Here is a 16,119-nt window from a genome sequence, read left to right as displayed (position 1 = left end):
CCACTTAACCATGGCAAGTCCCCATGGGCTACGTAATGCCATGTTCTTGTTTTATAGATTAAAAAGTTGAGTTTTTGAAAGATTCAGTAATTTTCCTGAGGCCTCGGCACAAGAATTAGACCTAGGCTGAAATCCAGGCTCTGTGATTTCAAAGCCACCAGGGACCCAACACTTTATTGGTATTTGTTGGATCAATTCAGATGGGTGGTAGCCTGCATATGCTCCTGGATAATCCAGGGTATGATCTGCCTTCTCGATTTTGCTCCCTCTGTCCCTATGTCAAGGCTGCTGTTTTGCTGTGGCAAATTCTAAAACAACACTCGTTTCATTTCTTTAGCATCAATACAAAATGTTAACTGATTACCATATGGAACACAAGAACTCTATAACCAGAAATCTTTTTCCTGTGTTTAACAACTTAATGAGTTTACGAGCCGTAAAGAGCACATTTCTTTTTTAGTTGCATTTCATTAGCCACTTATTTACCAAAACAGTTTATCTTTGTGAAGTAGAAATATTACATATCATAGTCAAATACAGACAAAAAAAGTTTATTGTTAATGAATATAAAATACTCAAAAGATCCTGTCGTCATAAAGTAACAACTGGTCAAGGCAAGACTATTCCATGAAACTACATTACTTCCTTACTTGGATCTTAGCACTTGGAAATACTTTTATTCAGAAGTGATTTTGATCCTACAACAAGAACGAGTTAGGATACCATACACTTTGATAAGAATTTGTTATTAGGTTAAATCATTTCAAATACTGCTATTCTATCATTTTTGTCTGATAGAAATGACATTTTCAGGTGGTTCAACCCAATAGCTGTTCTCACCAAAAAAGTAAAACCTAAAGTTGTTAACCTTTTTTTGATTTTGAAATTAAAGAAGACACGGATCTAAGAGTTTCTGTGTAAGTTGATGGGTAACATATGATTAACTGCTTTACTTGGCTAGCACAATGCTTTGAACTGATAAGTCAAGTGAACGACATGTCCCAGGCCCACCAGGAAAACACAAGCAGCCAAAGACCTTCATCTGTTGCCACAGCAGTGCCCTGTCAGTGAGCTAGTAGGCAAAGGAGAAGACACATGAGTATGTCCTGTAAGTGTTTTACAGAATAGGTTGTAACTTGGCAACAAACTATGAACTTGCTAAAGGTCAAAACCTGGACTTGGCACTCACGTCTCACAGAACTCGCTTATCTAGATGTTTCAAGAGTATCTTCCAATGTGCACTGCTTATCAAATGGCAAGGCAAAAAACAAAAAAAAAACAAAAAAAAAACAAGGAACATTTGTTGCTTGATTTGCTCCAATTCAACAGCACTGTTCTGGGATCGGGTAGCCAGGATCTGGAAAGCAGCTCGCAGGGTCATCGTAAAGTGGCTGAGTGAGCCTGACACAAACCAAAGGCAGCCTGGGCCTTCACAGATGTCCTGGGTCGTAGCAAGAGTGTGGCATCAGTGTTGATATCTGGGACATCAGTAGATGGATTAAAATCATCCTAGGCCATTATGAGCAGAAGGGAGCCCAAACATGGTAGACATGATGGGCTTAGGAAAGCTGTGACCTGATGAGAGAATGAGCTCAGCGTTGTCTGGGACAGGGGAGAGGTAAGTGCTCAGTGAGTCATGCATCATGAACATGAGGGGTAGCACCCTGGGCAGCAGATGATGCCACAGGGAATTTTGCCTCAATTATTTTAATATCCTAGGTTTAGGTGTGTTATCCTAAGAAACCAAGGCATTTGCCCTTCCATGAGATAGCATTTAATTGAGATAACACTGTACAAAGTCTGCTGTAAGTACTCAGTTAATTCTCTCCTTACACAATCAAGAGTCAGTGAAAGATGTCCTAAGTTGATATGTCTGTTTTACTTTATATATAAGGTTTAGGTTGTTCAGGCTGCATTAACAAAAATACCATAGGCTGGGTGGCTTAAACAATAGATGTTTATTTCTCACAGTTTTGGAGGCTGGGAAGTCTCAGGTGCTGGCAGATTAAGTGTCTGGTGTCTGGTGAGAGCCTGTTTCCTGTGTCCTCACATGGAAGGGACAAGAGAGCTCTGGGTTTGTTTCTTTTTTTTTTTTTTAAGGGTACTGATTTCATTCATGAGAGCTCTACCCCCATGACCTAATCACCCCCAAAAGCCCCATCTCCCAATACCATCACATTGGGGGTTAGGATTTCAACATAGCCATTTTGGAGGACACATTCAGTTCATTGCAATATAAGTGTGTGTGTGTGCGTGCGTGTGTGTGTGTGTGTGTAATTTGTTCTATATAGATAGGTCTATCTAGATACCTATATCAGAAGGTAATATAGGACTGTGAACCATTTATATCTTGAGTTGTATTAATTTTAGAATGTCTTTTGCGTCAATTTTAGACTAATAGCTCTTGATTGCAGGGTATATGTCCCCCATAGTATTTTTCAAACAGTACTCACTTTATAGCCATTTGAAGTATCAAAGATGTTTGGATGAATACAAACAATTGAGGGTATTTTGTGGATAAACCTACAGATCTGTGGTTTTGTAGTCCAATATGAGTTTCAAATATTTTCTGTAGCACAGGGCTTTACTTCTTGTTTAAAGTTGGCAAGTCCAAGGGCTGGTTCTACCCATTTGCTGTATCTCTGTGAACAAATACAAACATCTTGCTAATTTTCCAGGGTGAAATGCAGGCTTGAAGTGGAAGAAAAAAATACAAAGGTTTTTTTTTTTTTATTTTTAATCTTTTACTTATTTAGCAAACTAGGCTTAAACAAAGTCAAAGTAATAAAGGGTGACAATTTTGTCCTTGAAAAGGAAAGTTTTGTACAAGGCTACGATAGTTTTGTACAAGCCTTGATAACAAGGCTACGTTATCAGATAAGATCCAAAGAAATAAGATCTTAAGAACATCTTTTGAAAGAGCATTTCCTGTGAGAGAATTACCTTTCCACACTCTGTAAAAAATTAACAAGAGAAGCTGCTACTGGCTTTTCAATCCCCAAAAGAGTAAGAACAGTTATAGAAAAGTTATAATGGTGGCTGATTTTGTGAGCATATGTTTGTGAGTATGTGGAAAGAGTAGAGTATATGGAAAACCTCCTTAGACTGTTTGTCATCAGTGGAGGCTCTGTGATTGGTGAATCACATTGGCTTCGTTAGGCTTGTAGGATGATATCCTATGTCATCAACAAAAACTGTGTGTACCTACTATGGCATAGAACCGTGCTAGGTACTAAGTTGAAGAAAAACAAATAGACAAACAAACAGCAACCCAAGGCCCTTTCTTCAATGAATACGTGGCCTAGCTGAGTACACCACACTGGTAGGCATGGAAAGATAGTTATTAACACAAGTTATTAATTACAAAAGCCAAATGAGTAGTGTGAGGGCAGAAGTCAAAGGAGGCAGTATTGAAGTCTTCATGAGAGAGGAGGGAATTGGCAGGTGGAGGACTGTGACAGCCCGGGAAGCAGTTGGAGATGCTGCAGGGAAGAGGCTGAGGAAGAGAGGCAAAGACAGAAAAGACAAAATTGGATGCAGGTGGTAGTAAAAGAGAGGGAGACATCAAAAATGATTTTCAGACTTTGAATTTGGATCTCCAGTAACAGAATCTAAAACCACACAAATTCCATAGGGAACATTATTTTGGAAGGAATTATTTTAGACAAGGTAAGCCTAGGGTTAGCATGGGACAAATCAACTAAAAAGGCCCAACACAGCACCAGAAATGTGAGTGTGGGGTGTGGAAGGCTGAGGTAATGAGTATAGGTTTTGTCATGTATTCAAATGGAAAATATGCCTGAAGCCCAGGAAGTCATATTCTCTAGAGTCCTCTAGAAGGAGAAATGGAGGCAGAGAAGGGCAAAGAAGCTGATGCTCTGGGCATTTCTACCTTAGAGGTTAATAGAGAAAAATAAAGTCAAAGGAGGATGGAAAATTAAGGGTCAGAGGTCAGGAGAAGTGAGGTGCCCTAGAATCCAAAGGAGAGTTTCATAAATCACCACCCTCCAAGTTCAAGGAAAGGTCATGATAGAAACAAAGATCAGTGAGTTATGTGATCAGCAGTCTGAAAGGTCCGGGCAAAGCAAGAGCACTTGGAAGTGAACCTTCAGGCCTAAAAGGACAGTCTAGCCTTGTGCCATCCACTCCATGACCACCCATAGCTACTGACCGGGAATGTGCCTAGTCGGATTGGGACATGCTGTAATCATAGATGACATACTGGATTTCAAAGAAGTAGTATAAAAACAAAGAATGTGAAAAGGCTCATTAATAAAATTTAAATATTGATTACATGTTGAAATGATAATATTTTGAGTCTGTTGGGCTAAATAAAATATGCTACTAAAATTATTTTCACCTTACAAATCTTTAAATATGGCTACTAGAAAATGTACTCCCTTATATTTCCATTGGATCTTGTGAATCTAGACCTTCATAGGGAGGCTCACTAAGCCAGGCACGAATATAGCTCAGAGAGACACAGCACTCACATATGCTTTAACACTTCAGTGCATTTCTACCCCATCCACCCAGCCTGAGATCTTTCAGAATGTGTTTTGCATTTTATGAGCGTAATTCCTGCATTTTTGACCAGTGTATACTGTAGTGATCCATTTGTTTGTTTTATCCCAAACTTAGGTTATTCCATCTTACTGAACATTTGGCTCTTTTTTTTAATCAACAGATGATGCTGCAGCTGACAGTCGCAGAACTTACACTCTAACTGATTATTTAAAAAATACTTTTAGGGTGAAATTCTACTCTTTGCGTTGGATTTCAGGTAAGGACTTTTTGGGGGAGGGGACAGATTTTTATGCTTGTGCTCCTTCTAGTTAGGTCCTGGGGTGCTTTTGTGAAGAAGAAAGATATCCTGAGAAGAAAGATATCCTTGTTTTGTTAAACCATATGGGAGAGTATTTTTTCCTACTTACAGGTACAAAGGAAAATAAACCTCAGTATTTCTTTGTTATGGACTATGAAAAGTTAAAAGTGAATTGAAACGTTGACAATAATGATGGGAAAATGGATGCACACTAGTGTAATATTCATCACGTAATGTTTTTCCAACTTAGAAATGCTTATTTAGTGCTGGTGTGAGCTTAAACCTTAAGTTTTTTTCTGTATAATCTTTAGCTTCTGAGGATTTTGAATCACAACTTGAAATGCTGATCTGGCCATTTTCTTTTTTTAGATCACGAATACCTCTACAAACAAGAAAATAATATCTTGCTATTCAATGCTGAATACGGAAACAGCTCCATTTTCTTGGAGAACAGTACCTTTGTATGTTTGATCGCATAATTCATTCATACTTTAAGGAAATTCTGAGGATTTTTTTTTCATAACCTTTCAAATCATGAGTACTATCATTTCTCATCCTGTTGAACTCTCTCTGCAGCATATGGCACAGTGGATCTTTCTCTCCTTCTTGGAATGCTCCCTGCCTTGGCTACCTTCTAGTCTCCCTTGACGATTCCTCTTCCTCTGCCCCTACTCCTAAGCGTAAGTGCCCTTGTCAGGGCTCTGTCTTCACTTGCTGGCCCTTCTCCGCAGTTTGCCCGCTCTCCTTCAGCAAATTTCATGCACTTCCACAGCATCAAGGCTCTCCTTTTGGGGGGTGGGGGGGTGGGGGGCCTTGATTCTCAGATGCACACTTTCAACACTAACCTCTTGCTGAGATCGAAATCTCTATTTCTAATAATAGCTTCCTTGCTCCTGCCCACCCATGTCCTGCAGGTATTTTCAACTCAGTATCCCAAGCTCAATTAGTTATTTCCCCTTCACTCTCCTTGAAAACTGAAAGCACCCTATTCTCTTCCTGAGTTCCCGATCTGGGTAAACAATGCTCCCCTCCAAGTCGCTTAGACTAAAAAGTGAAATTCTACTCCTCAAATCCTCAGAATCTTCCTTGAGTCTCTACCATCCCCTGTATTTAGAGATACTCAACAAACCCTATCGTTTCTCTCTCTGCAGTGTCAAGTGTCCCTCGGATTTCTGTTTCCACTGTAGAGTCCTGGTTCAATGCCTTTTTAATCTGTTAGCGCTCTAGTACTTGTGTCCCTATCTCCATTCTGGAGGTGAGACTGCTGCATTGCCCAAGTCCAGGGTTGATGCAACCCCTCTCATCTCATGTCAGCCACCATGTCACCAGGGCGTCTTTGTAAAGACAGACAAGATTGTATCACATCCATGTGCAAAAAGTGGTTTATGGTTCCACTTCTTATATTTAAGTCCCAGCTGTTTTTCTAATTTTATGCCCTCTCACCTTATACGTTGCCTGGCATACCCTATACTGTACTCAGGTTACGCCTAACCTCTGGATCATCTTAATACGCATGCCCTTTCTGACACCTGCTTTGTTGCTCTTCCCCCTACCAGGAAACTTCTCTCTCTCTTCCTGATCTCTACCCTCACAGTGGTCTTTCCTGGGTTAGAAAGAATTCTTCCCTCCCTGGTTCTCAAATTCTGATCACCATATATCCTCCTTTGTGGTCATTTGTGTGGGGGAATGTGCCATTTCTGGGAGCTCCCGTGGCATAAGCCACATGTCGAACCCTACCCTGTACATAGTAAGTGCTCAATAATGATCGCTAAATGAAATTGTTCAATTGTTCTTTTTTTCCACTTGCTTGACAGGAGGAATTTGAACACTCTATAAATGATTATTCAGTGTCTCCCGATGGACAGTTTATTCTCTTAGAGTACAACTATGTGAAGGTAAAAGAAATGCTATCTTACTATGACATTTAAGGAATCTTATGAGTAGGTTATTTTATAACTGATTTCAAGTCCACAAATATCTAAGATTGACACTCAAGTACAAGTGACTCTTAACAACAGGGAACAACAGAGGGTTGAAGGAGGGGCATGGGTGGGGGATGGGCTAGGTGGCTGATGGGTATTGAGGAGGGCACTTGTGATGGGCAGTGGGTGTTATATGTAGGTGATGAATCACGGTTTTCTACTCTGGGAACCAATATTACACTCTATGCTAACTAACAAAATGTAAATTAAAAAAAAAAGATTGACACCTAAATAATAGCATAGGCACTAAAAGCTCCTTAAGGAAAAATAGCTTATTCTCATTCATAAAAGATAAGTCCAACACCTGAAGTTCATTTTTAATGTTTTCAAATACTAAAAAGTATGAGTAATACCCTATAGATACTGAAAGCATAAGGTAATACAAGAGAACTTATAATTTAAAGGCAAGCTTACAAAAAAATAAAAAACAAAAGCAAACTTACATGTACAACTTGCACAGCCAGCAACACAATACCTGATTTCCTTTGTCTCAGCTTTACATAAAGTAAAACTCTCAATGAGTATTTACTTTAAAAAGAGTTATCCTTCCTATCCTCCAGAAGAGACTTTGCAAATGGACTCAGACCACCTTGCCGTCTTTGGGTCCCACCATATACAAACCATTCTAAAGGGGGAACCTCAGCCCAACATCAGACTCCCCCCCTCAGGAAAGCTTAACCACATATCCTCTTCATGTTTAGGCTGGCTGCAAACTGCCGGGAGCTAACTGTAGCTTTTTAGTTATTCCTGGATTTGACAACAGTTGTCAAGTATAGGAAGTTTTGAAACTTGTAGGAAAGATTAAAGACCTGTAGGGATATTCTGCATTGAAAACAAAATATAAAGCTGGGGATCCCCACCTCTGCCTTTTTATTCTAGAATAAATAATAAATACTGAGGAGCCTTATCTCATACCCCAGCACTTCTATACTCAGGCCAAGAAAACCATCTCCTACTTCATTTCCCATTGTGATATGGTGATTTTCAATCATAATATTTACCCTGGACTCACTGTGTCCAGCTCCATTTCCTGGACATGGAAGATTCTCTGACTCTGTTCTACTAAACCTATCAGCTAGGAGCCAATCAGAATCTGAGGCCAACTTTAACACATCTGTTCCCAATTAATGGATTGTTTAATTCAGTGGTTTTTATTGCTGTCCATAGATTAAAAAATCACTTGAGTAGCCTTTAAAAATTCCCAGTGGCCAGGTCCAATCCCCAGAGTAGTAAGTTACAGCCTCTGGAGTGAAGCTGACATCATTTTTTTTTTTATGACATCATTTTTTTAAACGGGCAGATTATTTGAATGAGCAACCAGGGTCGAGAACCATTGAATAACAATTGCCCATGTTAAGAACAAATATATAAAGACTATGAGGTTAAGGTAGACATAGAAGCTCAATTTACTATTTGGCCAAGGTCAATAAGCGCCATGTGGTGTATACTAATGGTTGTATTTCACTGCGGACCTTAGTTGGACAACCATCACTGGTAATTCGTATTTGTTGGGTCACCGGAGTTTACATGAGCAGTTAGCTGCTTTTGCTGTTTACCTGCTATTTCCTTCATCCCAGGGCCATCATGCTTTTCAGGCAGTACCTACAGTGCTCCTTTTAAAACCTAAGTTAGATTATGTCATGCCTATGCTTAAGCTCTCATGATCAGTGGTTTCCCATCACTTTCAGAATAAAACACAAACTCTAACCGCAGCATCTTCAGAAGCCTGTGTGATTGGACCTCAGTTCCACCCTTGCTAATCTATCATCTCTTAGTCTCTCTGGACTCAACATGCTTGGCCTGTGCTTCTCAGCCCTGCCTGAACCCTGCAATCAATCACCTATGGAGGTTTTTAAAAATAGAGATGTCTGCAGCCTACCCCACATCAACTATTTTAGCACCGTGACGGGCAGGGCCCAGGCCTGGGTAGTTTTAAGGGCTTCCGGTGATTCAGTGATCCAAAGAAGCTTTAAGGGCACCTCTCTTCAGTTTTCTCAAGCCTCATTCATTCCCATCTAAGGGCTAAGTACTTGCTATCGCTTCCTCCTGGAACCTTCCTCTCTTGATTATCATACAGTGTTCCCTTTTTAGTAATTCAGGTCCAGGCTTTCTTGGATCGCATTACCTAACTTTGCCGCCTGCCACTCTGCTCTCCCATAGTCCACCATTCACTCTCTATCACATTAGCTTATTTTCTTCTCTTCGTACCTTTGATTTCAGAACACCAAATTATAAGATGAGTGAAAGTAGAACACTCTGTCTTCTATTTTACTTCTTAGACTATCCAGTAGAATTTTCTGTACAGCATAAATGTGCAACTCATAATTTCTACTTGTTGCTTAATGCTCCAGAATTAATCATAGTTGCATCATTTATCACATGCTGATAATATTCCAGTTGACTAATCAAGTCTCAATAAACCTATCCAAAATCTTTTCAAAAGAAAAGTCTAGTTCTATTCTATTTCTTTGGAAGTCTACTGTGAAATATTCTTTAAATTCTACTCTATGGCTTCTTCATGACAGAGTTACTGCTTTCAGAAAGAACAATATTACTTCTAGATTGTGGCTACAAACAAGTAAGGGAGCAAGTGAGTGAAAACATAAATAAATAAGTACTATGCAGCCTGGTATGGATGTTCCCCCAGCATCTCCATTCACTGCTGAATGCCCCAGATATAGTAGTTGCATCAACTATGACATGTTCACAGTATTCTAGGGCTCTGCTCAGCACTTCACTTGCATTCTCATGAACTTTTCATGAGATCATTGCTGATATTAGCCCCATTTTCCTAAAGAGAAAAATTGAAGCTTAGAAAGAAACTTGCCTGCTATTACATGGTAGAGACTTGTCTTGCTCCATTTGAGCTGCTACAACAGAGTACCATAGACTGGGTGGGTTAATAACAAATTTATTTCTCATAGTTCTGGAAGCTGAGAAAGAAGCCCAAGGTCAAGGTGCTAGCAAAGTCAGCATCTGGTGACATCCCGCTTCATGGAACATAGTTGAACATCTTCCTCATGTCCTCAACTGGAAGAAGGAACATGGAATATTTTTGATGTCTCTTTTATAAAGGAATTAATCTCACTCATGAGGGCCCCACCTTCATGAGCTAGTTACCTCCCAAAGACCCCACATCCAATATCATCACATTGGGGATTAGGATTTCAACATATGAATGGTAGAGGGCCAGCAACAAACATTCAGTGAATAGCCAGTCTTGAATCCAGGTTAGAAGACTCCAAAGCTTGTGCTCTTAAACGTAATCTTTCCTAACTTTGTGCTTCAACATCTCTCTGCTGTGATGCCTTTTTAACCCCATCTCTGGTGACAGTTCTTTGCTATTTAGACTCAGTCTAACAATCAACTTTTCCATCAAGCTTGCTAACCTCCCTAAGGCCTAACTTATGATCCCTACCTCTCCCCACTTACCTCTGTTATATATGTCTTGTGATTCTTTTCTTGTATTTATTTGTCCAAATCTCCATTCAACTATGAACTCCTCAAGGAGAGTGAGCCTATCTCATCCAGTAATGCCTGACAGAGGATAGTTCCCAAAGTTTATAACCTAAATAGATGGATGAGTCTGTTTCAAAAGATGAAGTGAACATACCAAACATTTTGGGTTTCCTTTCTCAAATCATGATGGATCTGTCATCCCAAGTGATCTCAAACCTTCTTAAACCTCTTAATATTTTTAGCCTGTAACATACCTTTTGGCTCTTACAAGTAGAGCATTCAGAGGTTTCCCAGAAACGAGAATGGATTGCATCAAAATAATCCAAGATTTTTAAAAAAATGTATGACTTGCAAAAAGTAGAGGCTTAATACATAATTGTTGACATGAGAGGATAGGAGGGTGATAAATGACAAATGAGAAATACTCTTCAAGATTAGAACCTCTGGCTTGTGTCTCAGTTCTGTCGTTACACAAATTGGTTACCCTTGGGCTACCCATTTCATCTGCTTCACTTTCATAAGTAAAATTTTATTTTTATGTTAGTTTGGTTTATTTCTTGAACATAGACTATGTGGCTTGCACTAGACAAGTCCCCAGAGTTTTAAAGATGAATAAGAAACAATTTCTTACATCTAGGAATATAGTGGGGAATGCAGACATAAAAACATAATTTCTTTTAAAGTATATTTAATGTATGAATGCATCCACATGTAAACATATTTTTTTATAAATAAAATCTGTATATATGTATATATTATGTATTTATGTATTGAATTTATATATATTATACTTATATATAATCTTCAAGTCCTTTCTTTTTTCCTTTTTTTTTTTTAACCTTTCCCCAGGTATCACATGTTTAGAACCTAGGATATATATTCCATATTTTATATTTTTGCCCTTATTCAAATAATTGTATGATGATAGATATTCTTTTAGTCATTGCTTATTCCATAAAAAATAAAATCCTGTTTTCCATACTTTTCTGCAAATTACATTTCTCACTCAATGATACCAAGTGGAACTTTTTCCAAGTTATCTGGCATAGCTCTAATTCATTTATTTCTGAACTAATACACTAAATTTTTTTAGAACAGCTTTAGATTTATGGAATATGAGTAGAAAATTCAGAGTTCCCATGCACTCCTTCATCACCCCCCACCTCCCAGTTTCCCCAATCATTAATATTTTGCATTAGTATGGAATGTTTGTTACAACTGATGAGCCATTATTGATACATTAATACTAATTAAGTCCATAGTTTACATTAGGGTTCATTCTTTATGTTGTACATTCTATGGGTTTTGGCAAATCCGTGATGATGTGTATCTACCATTCCAGTATCATACAGAATATTTTCACTGTCCTAAGAATTCTCTGTGCTCCCACTCTTCATCCTCCTCCCTTCCTCCAAGCCTCTAGCAACAACAGATCTTTTGACCACCTCCGTAATTTTGCCTTTTCCAGAATGGTTGGAATTATACAATATGTAGCCTTTTCAGATCGGCTTCTCTCACGTAGCAATATGCATGTGAGGTGCCTCCATGTCTTTTTGTAATGTAATAGCTCATTTCTTTTCATTGCTAAATAATATTCCAATGTCTGAATGGACCACAGTTTGTGTACCTATCACCTGTGAAAGGACATCTTGGTTCTTCTAAGTTTTGGCAATCATGAATAAAACTAAAAATTTGTGTGGAAGGTGTTGGTATATGTGTAAGTTTCTAGTTCATTTAGTTAAATAACAAGGAGTTTGCTGGTAAAGTTATTTGGATTTGGAGCTTCCTTTGTACAAATGTTTTTATTTATTGATTCAATGTGGCTTTTAGATATAAAACTATACAGATTTTCCATTTTTTCTTGTCTCAGTTTTGATAACTTCTTTTCCAAGAAATTTATCCAATTTTTAACTTTCAAATTTATCGGCAAAACAACATTTATAATAGAGTCTTAAAACCTTTTAATCCTATTTTAATCTCATTTTTCTTTTCTGATAGTGGTATTCATACTTCCCCCCCACACCCACTCTTAATGTATTAGCAATTTTATTCATCTTTTCAAGGGATCCATTTTGGGCTTTGTTAATTTTTCTCTATTGTGCATTTTCTGTTTGATTACTGCTCTTTTACTTTTATTATTTCTTTTCTTCTCATTTATTTGGATTTGGTTTGCTTTTCATTTTTTAGATTCTTGAGATGGCTGTTTAAAATATAGATAATATATATTTTAATGTTAATATATATTGCCAGGTGGCTTTCAAAAAATCTGTAACACTTTATACTTTTATAATCAAAGTAGGAAAGTAAGTATTTCTCCACATTACCTTTTAAATATTTTGTCAGGGAGATGGTTGAAAAGTAAAAATTTGTGTTTTCGTAGATAGGTGGATTTAACATACTATGGTAAGTGCTAGGAGTAATGTCTGCCATGAAGCAGCACATCAGCCCACTGTGATCCTGAGAAGTTTCCTTGGCAGGAGTAATGTCAGACCTAGGTTACAGATGAAGTCCAGAGGATTTTATGCTAGATGGTCTCTAAGACTCTCTTCCTAATTCCAAAATTCTGAGGATTAAGATAGGAATTACAAGATATGATAAAATTCGAAAATTATACAGTGTTCTCTTACATCTCATCTTGTGCTCCTATAGCAAGTGGCTGAACTATCACTCACAGAAGCCTGAAATATCTGTTTTCTTTTATAGCAATGGAGGCATTCTTACACAGCTTCATACGACATTTATGACTTAAAGAAAAGGTCAGTAACTTCCTTATAAAATCTATTAAGATTTTTTAGTGTAATGATATTTTTTTAAAAATCCCACTGTGATGTATTCATTTGGTAATGTTTCTTTTTATCTTTTTTTCAGGCAGCTGATAACAGCAGAAAAAATTCCAAACAACACACAGTGGATCACATGGTCACCAGAGGGTCATAAATTGGTTAGTAAGTCTCTTCCATTGTTGGAAAAAAATAATGGCCCAAAGCTCTCACATGCAGAAGCTACATAACCTGATACAGAGCAGACACTTAGGAAGCAAATGCTTGACTATCAAAGATAGTATTATTGCCTAAAATAGCATTTTACTGGTCTAACACAGTAAAATACAATTCCTGAAAGTTTCTGAATTGTTTACTTACTGGAAAAAATGCCCATTCAACTCCTAAATTCTAATTTCTGTTGTATTCAGTTTGTTGTTGTTGTTTGCTTGCTTGTTTGTTTTTGAGGCTTACCTGCGTCCTGCTAGTTCTGTGACCTTCTCTGTGTCACTGTAGGTATACCTTCATGTCCTATAGTGCTAGAAGAATGTCAGAAGTACCAAAGAATCTAAACAGGAAGATAGACTGACCATTTGCAGAAGCAATTCTCCCTTCCAACATCAACTGCACTCCCTCAACTCACCACCCCCAGAACACAATGTGAAGCACACATTATCCTGTAGAAGTGGTCAGGCTCTTGGGTCTTCTTATACACTCTAGCATCCAAATAGTGATGTTTGTGAGCTGCTTCTTTTTAATATATTGAGTGTCTTTGGAATTATTTGGGGGTTATAGAATGTACACTTATAATTTTAAAAATGTGAAGGTGGGGGCACCTGGTTCAGTCTGTTAAGTGTCTGCCTTCAGCTCAGGTCATGATCTCAGGGTCCTGGGATAAAGCCCTGCATCAGATTCCTGCATCAGACTCCCTGCTCATTGGGGACTCTGCTTCCCCCACATCCCTCCACTGCTCCCCATCCTTGTGCTCTCTTTCTCTTTCAAATAAATAAAATCTTTAAGATAAATAACTAAGTTAATTAATTAATTAATTAATTAAATGTGGGGGTAGTAAATGATTCTTTATTGTGCACAAATTGAATAACTCATGGCAATCATTACATTTGCGTATTTGTATTATTTGCATTATTTGCTTTATTGCATTATTTGAGGATAAAAATATCTATCTATTGCAGATAGATATTTTTTAACTCCAGGATAAGATATTTTATACCAGGTTATTACTTATCACTCTGTTTTTTAATATTTCTAGGCATACGTTTGGAACAATGATGTTTATGTTAAAAATGAACCAAATATATCAAGTCAGAGAATCACATGGAACGGGAAGGAAAATGTAATATACAATGGAATTACTGACTGGGTTTATGAAGGTAGAGACTTTAAAGCTTTTTCAAATTAGAAAATCTGTAAGTTAAAACAAAACAAAACGTTTCTTTTAAAATGGAGAAATTCAATGGCATTCAAAATAAGTTGCATTTTTAAAAATATCATCAAATTTCTTTAGCACTCATCATACCAGGTGTCTCACCAACAAGGATTTGCCAGCAGTAGCCTGTTTCGCCTGTGTCCTCATTGTCTCTCAATGCCCCTATTGTCTTCCGGCTCCTCCTACAAAGGGCCTTTCTGTGTAGGTAGCTTTTCTGCTTTACTGGGCATAAAAGCTTAGAGATTAACATCAGATGTTCCTTTAGCTGGGCCTACCTAACCCAGAGTTACTAAGGAAAGCTAAATACTCCCACAGCATTCTAAGAGCTGACAAAATGTTGTCTGGAGGTTGGGGAATAGAGGAGGAAGAAAGCATCTGTTTTACAGAGGATTTGTGTTCATTTTAACTTGGACAAATCATAATTTCCTGTTTTTAAAGAAGGAATAAATAATTAGAAAGGCTATAAGGGGAAAAATTGGTCAAAAAGAAAAAAGAACTAAAAATATTAAAGACGATTAGTCTCTATTTTAGGATAGAGTTTTAGAAAATATTAGAAAAACATTTTTCATGCCTATCGTTGCCAAGGTAAAAGGCCTTTTGAGGCTTTTCCAGACTGTTTGCAAGGTTGCCTAAAGCTTATTAAGTACTCATCCTTATTTCATCCTCTTATTTCTTCCTTGTAGTTAAAAAAGAAAAAAAAATAGTTTTTCTTCATGACTGAATTTTGGTTCTTACCCAATTCAAGTCAAGTTCAATTAAATGGCTAACATTATAACAGCAGCAACAACAACAACAAAAATCACTTTAAAAGAAGGATAAATCCCCGGGGCCCAGAAATAACTTCTAATGAAATTTACTAGCACTAGTCACTTAGCAATTGAAAGCCTTCTTTAACATTTATTGGACAGCACAGCACAACCTGCAGGGTCCCCAAAGTGAACTGGATTTATTTGAAGCCTCTTCCCAAAGCTGCAAATCCCTCCTTCCTTGAAACATCTGAATGTCTCTAAGATAAGGACACACCTAATACTATGAGCCCTTTCTAAGGTAGTTAATAGCTGGAAAGATCTCAGTTTGCATGTTGATGACAAAAGGAAGAATGGCTTCCCAGTTCCAATGTGGGCCTGTCTCTAAAAAACAGGACTTTGGTTCCTATGGAGAAGTTCCTAGAATTGGTTTTATATATTTATGAATGATCCATACTTGGAAAGGGCACACTTGTTTCTCTGTATTGGAGATCGAGCCTCCCACTGGAGCGTCTCCACTGCAGCCATGAAGACTTGTTCAGGATAAGACTAAAAGAGTACATTTTGAGAATCTGTAGGTTCATAAGTAAAAGAACAAACAAAGCTGCAAGGTCCACACGGGGCCATGTGTCGTATCATGGAGGGACACTCCCAGAATAGCCTGCCCTCTGGAACTTGTGCCCCTTGCCTCACTCCATGTCGCAAATGACTTTCTCTCTCAATGTCTCTATGTTTTCCCTTTGTCTTATTTCATGATTTTCTAATTGATTTTTACTTTAGTTAGTAAGTGTCTTCTCGTGTAAAAATAATAATATTTTATCTCCTAGTATGAAGTTAATCACATGACATTCACTCTTAAGTATGAGTATAGTTTACCTAGCCCAGAGGTGAGAATGAGTAT

The 16,119-nt window shown here is 37.9% G+C and overlaps 1 protein-coding gene across 2 annotated transcripts in view; it reads left to right on the top strand.

Annotated features, from left to right (window-relative positions):
• DPP4 (dipeptidyl peptidase 4) overlaps positions 1-16,119 on the top strand; it is a 78,402-nt gene that overhangs the window by 18,268 nt on the left and 44,015 nt on the right. For both annotated transcript variants that reach the window (XM_038584662.1, XM_038584663.1), the window contains exons 3-8: positions 4,688-4,783; positions 5,195-5,286; positions 6,640-6,720; positions 12,970-13,022; positions 13,135-13,207; positions 14,296-14,416. In XM_038584662.1, the coding sequence (XP_038440590.1) occupies positions 4,688-4,783; positions 5,195-5,286; positions 6,640-6,720; positions 12,970-13,022; positions 13,135-13,207; positions 14,296-14,416 (516 nt within the window). The remainder of the gene's footprint in view (positions 1-4,687; positions 4,784-5,194; positions 5,287-6,639; positions 6,721-12,969; positions 13,023-13,134; positions 13,208-14,295; positions 14,417-16,119) is intronic.

The sequence above is a fragment of the Canis lupus genome, chromosome 36, assembly GCF_011100685.1.
Source record: "Canis lupus familiaris isolate Mischka breed German Shepherd chromosome 36, alternate assembly UU_Cfam_GSD_1.0, whole genome shotgun sequence".
NCBI classification, from domain to species: Eukaryota; Metazoa; Chordata; class Mammalia; order Carnivora; family Canidae; genus Canis; species Canis lupus.
The sequence above is the reverse complement of the archived record's forward strand: the minus strand, read 5'-3'. Positions and strand labels throughout refer to the sequence as shown.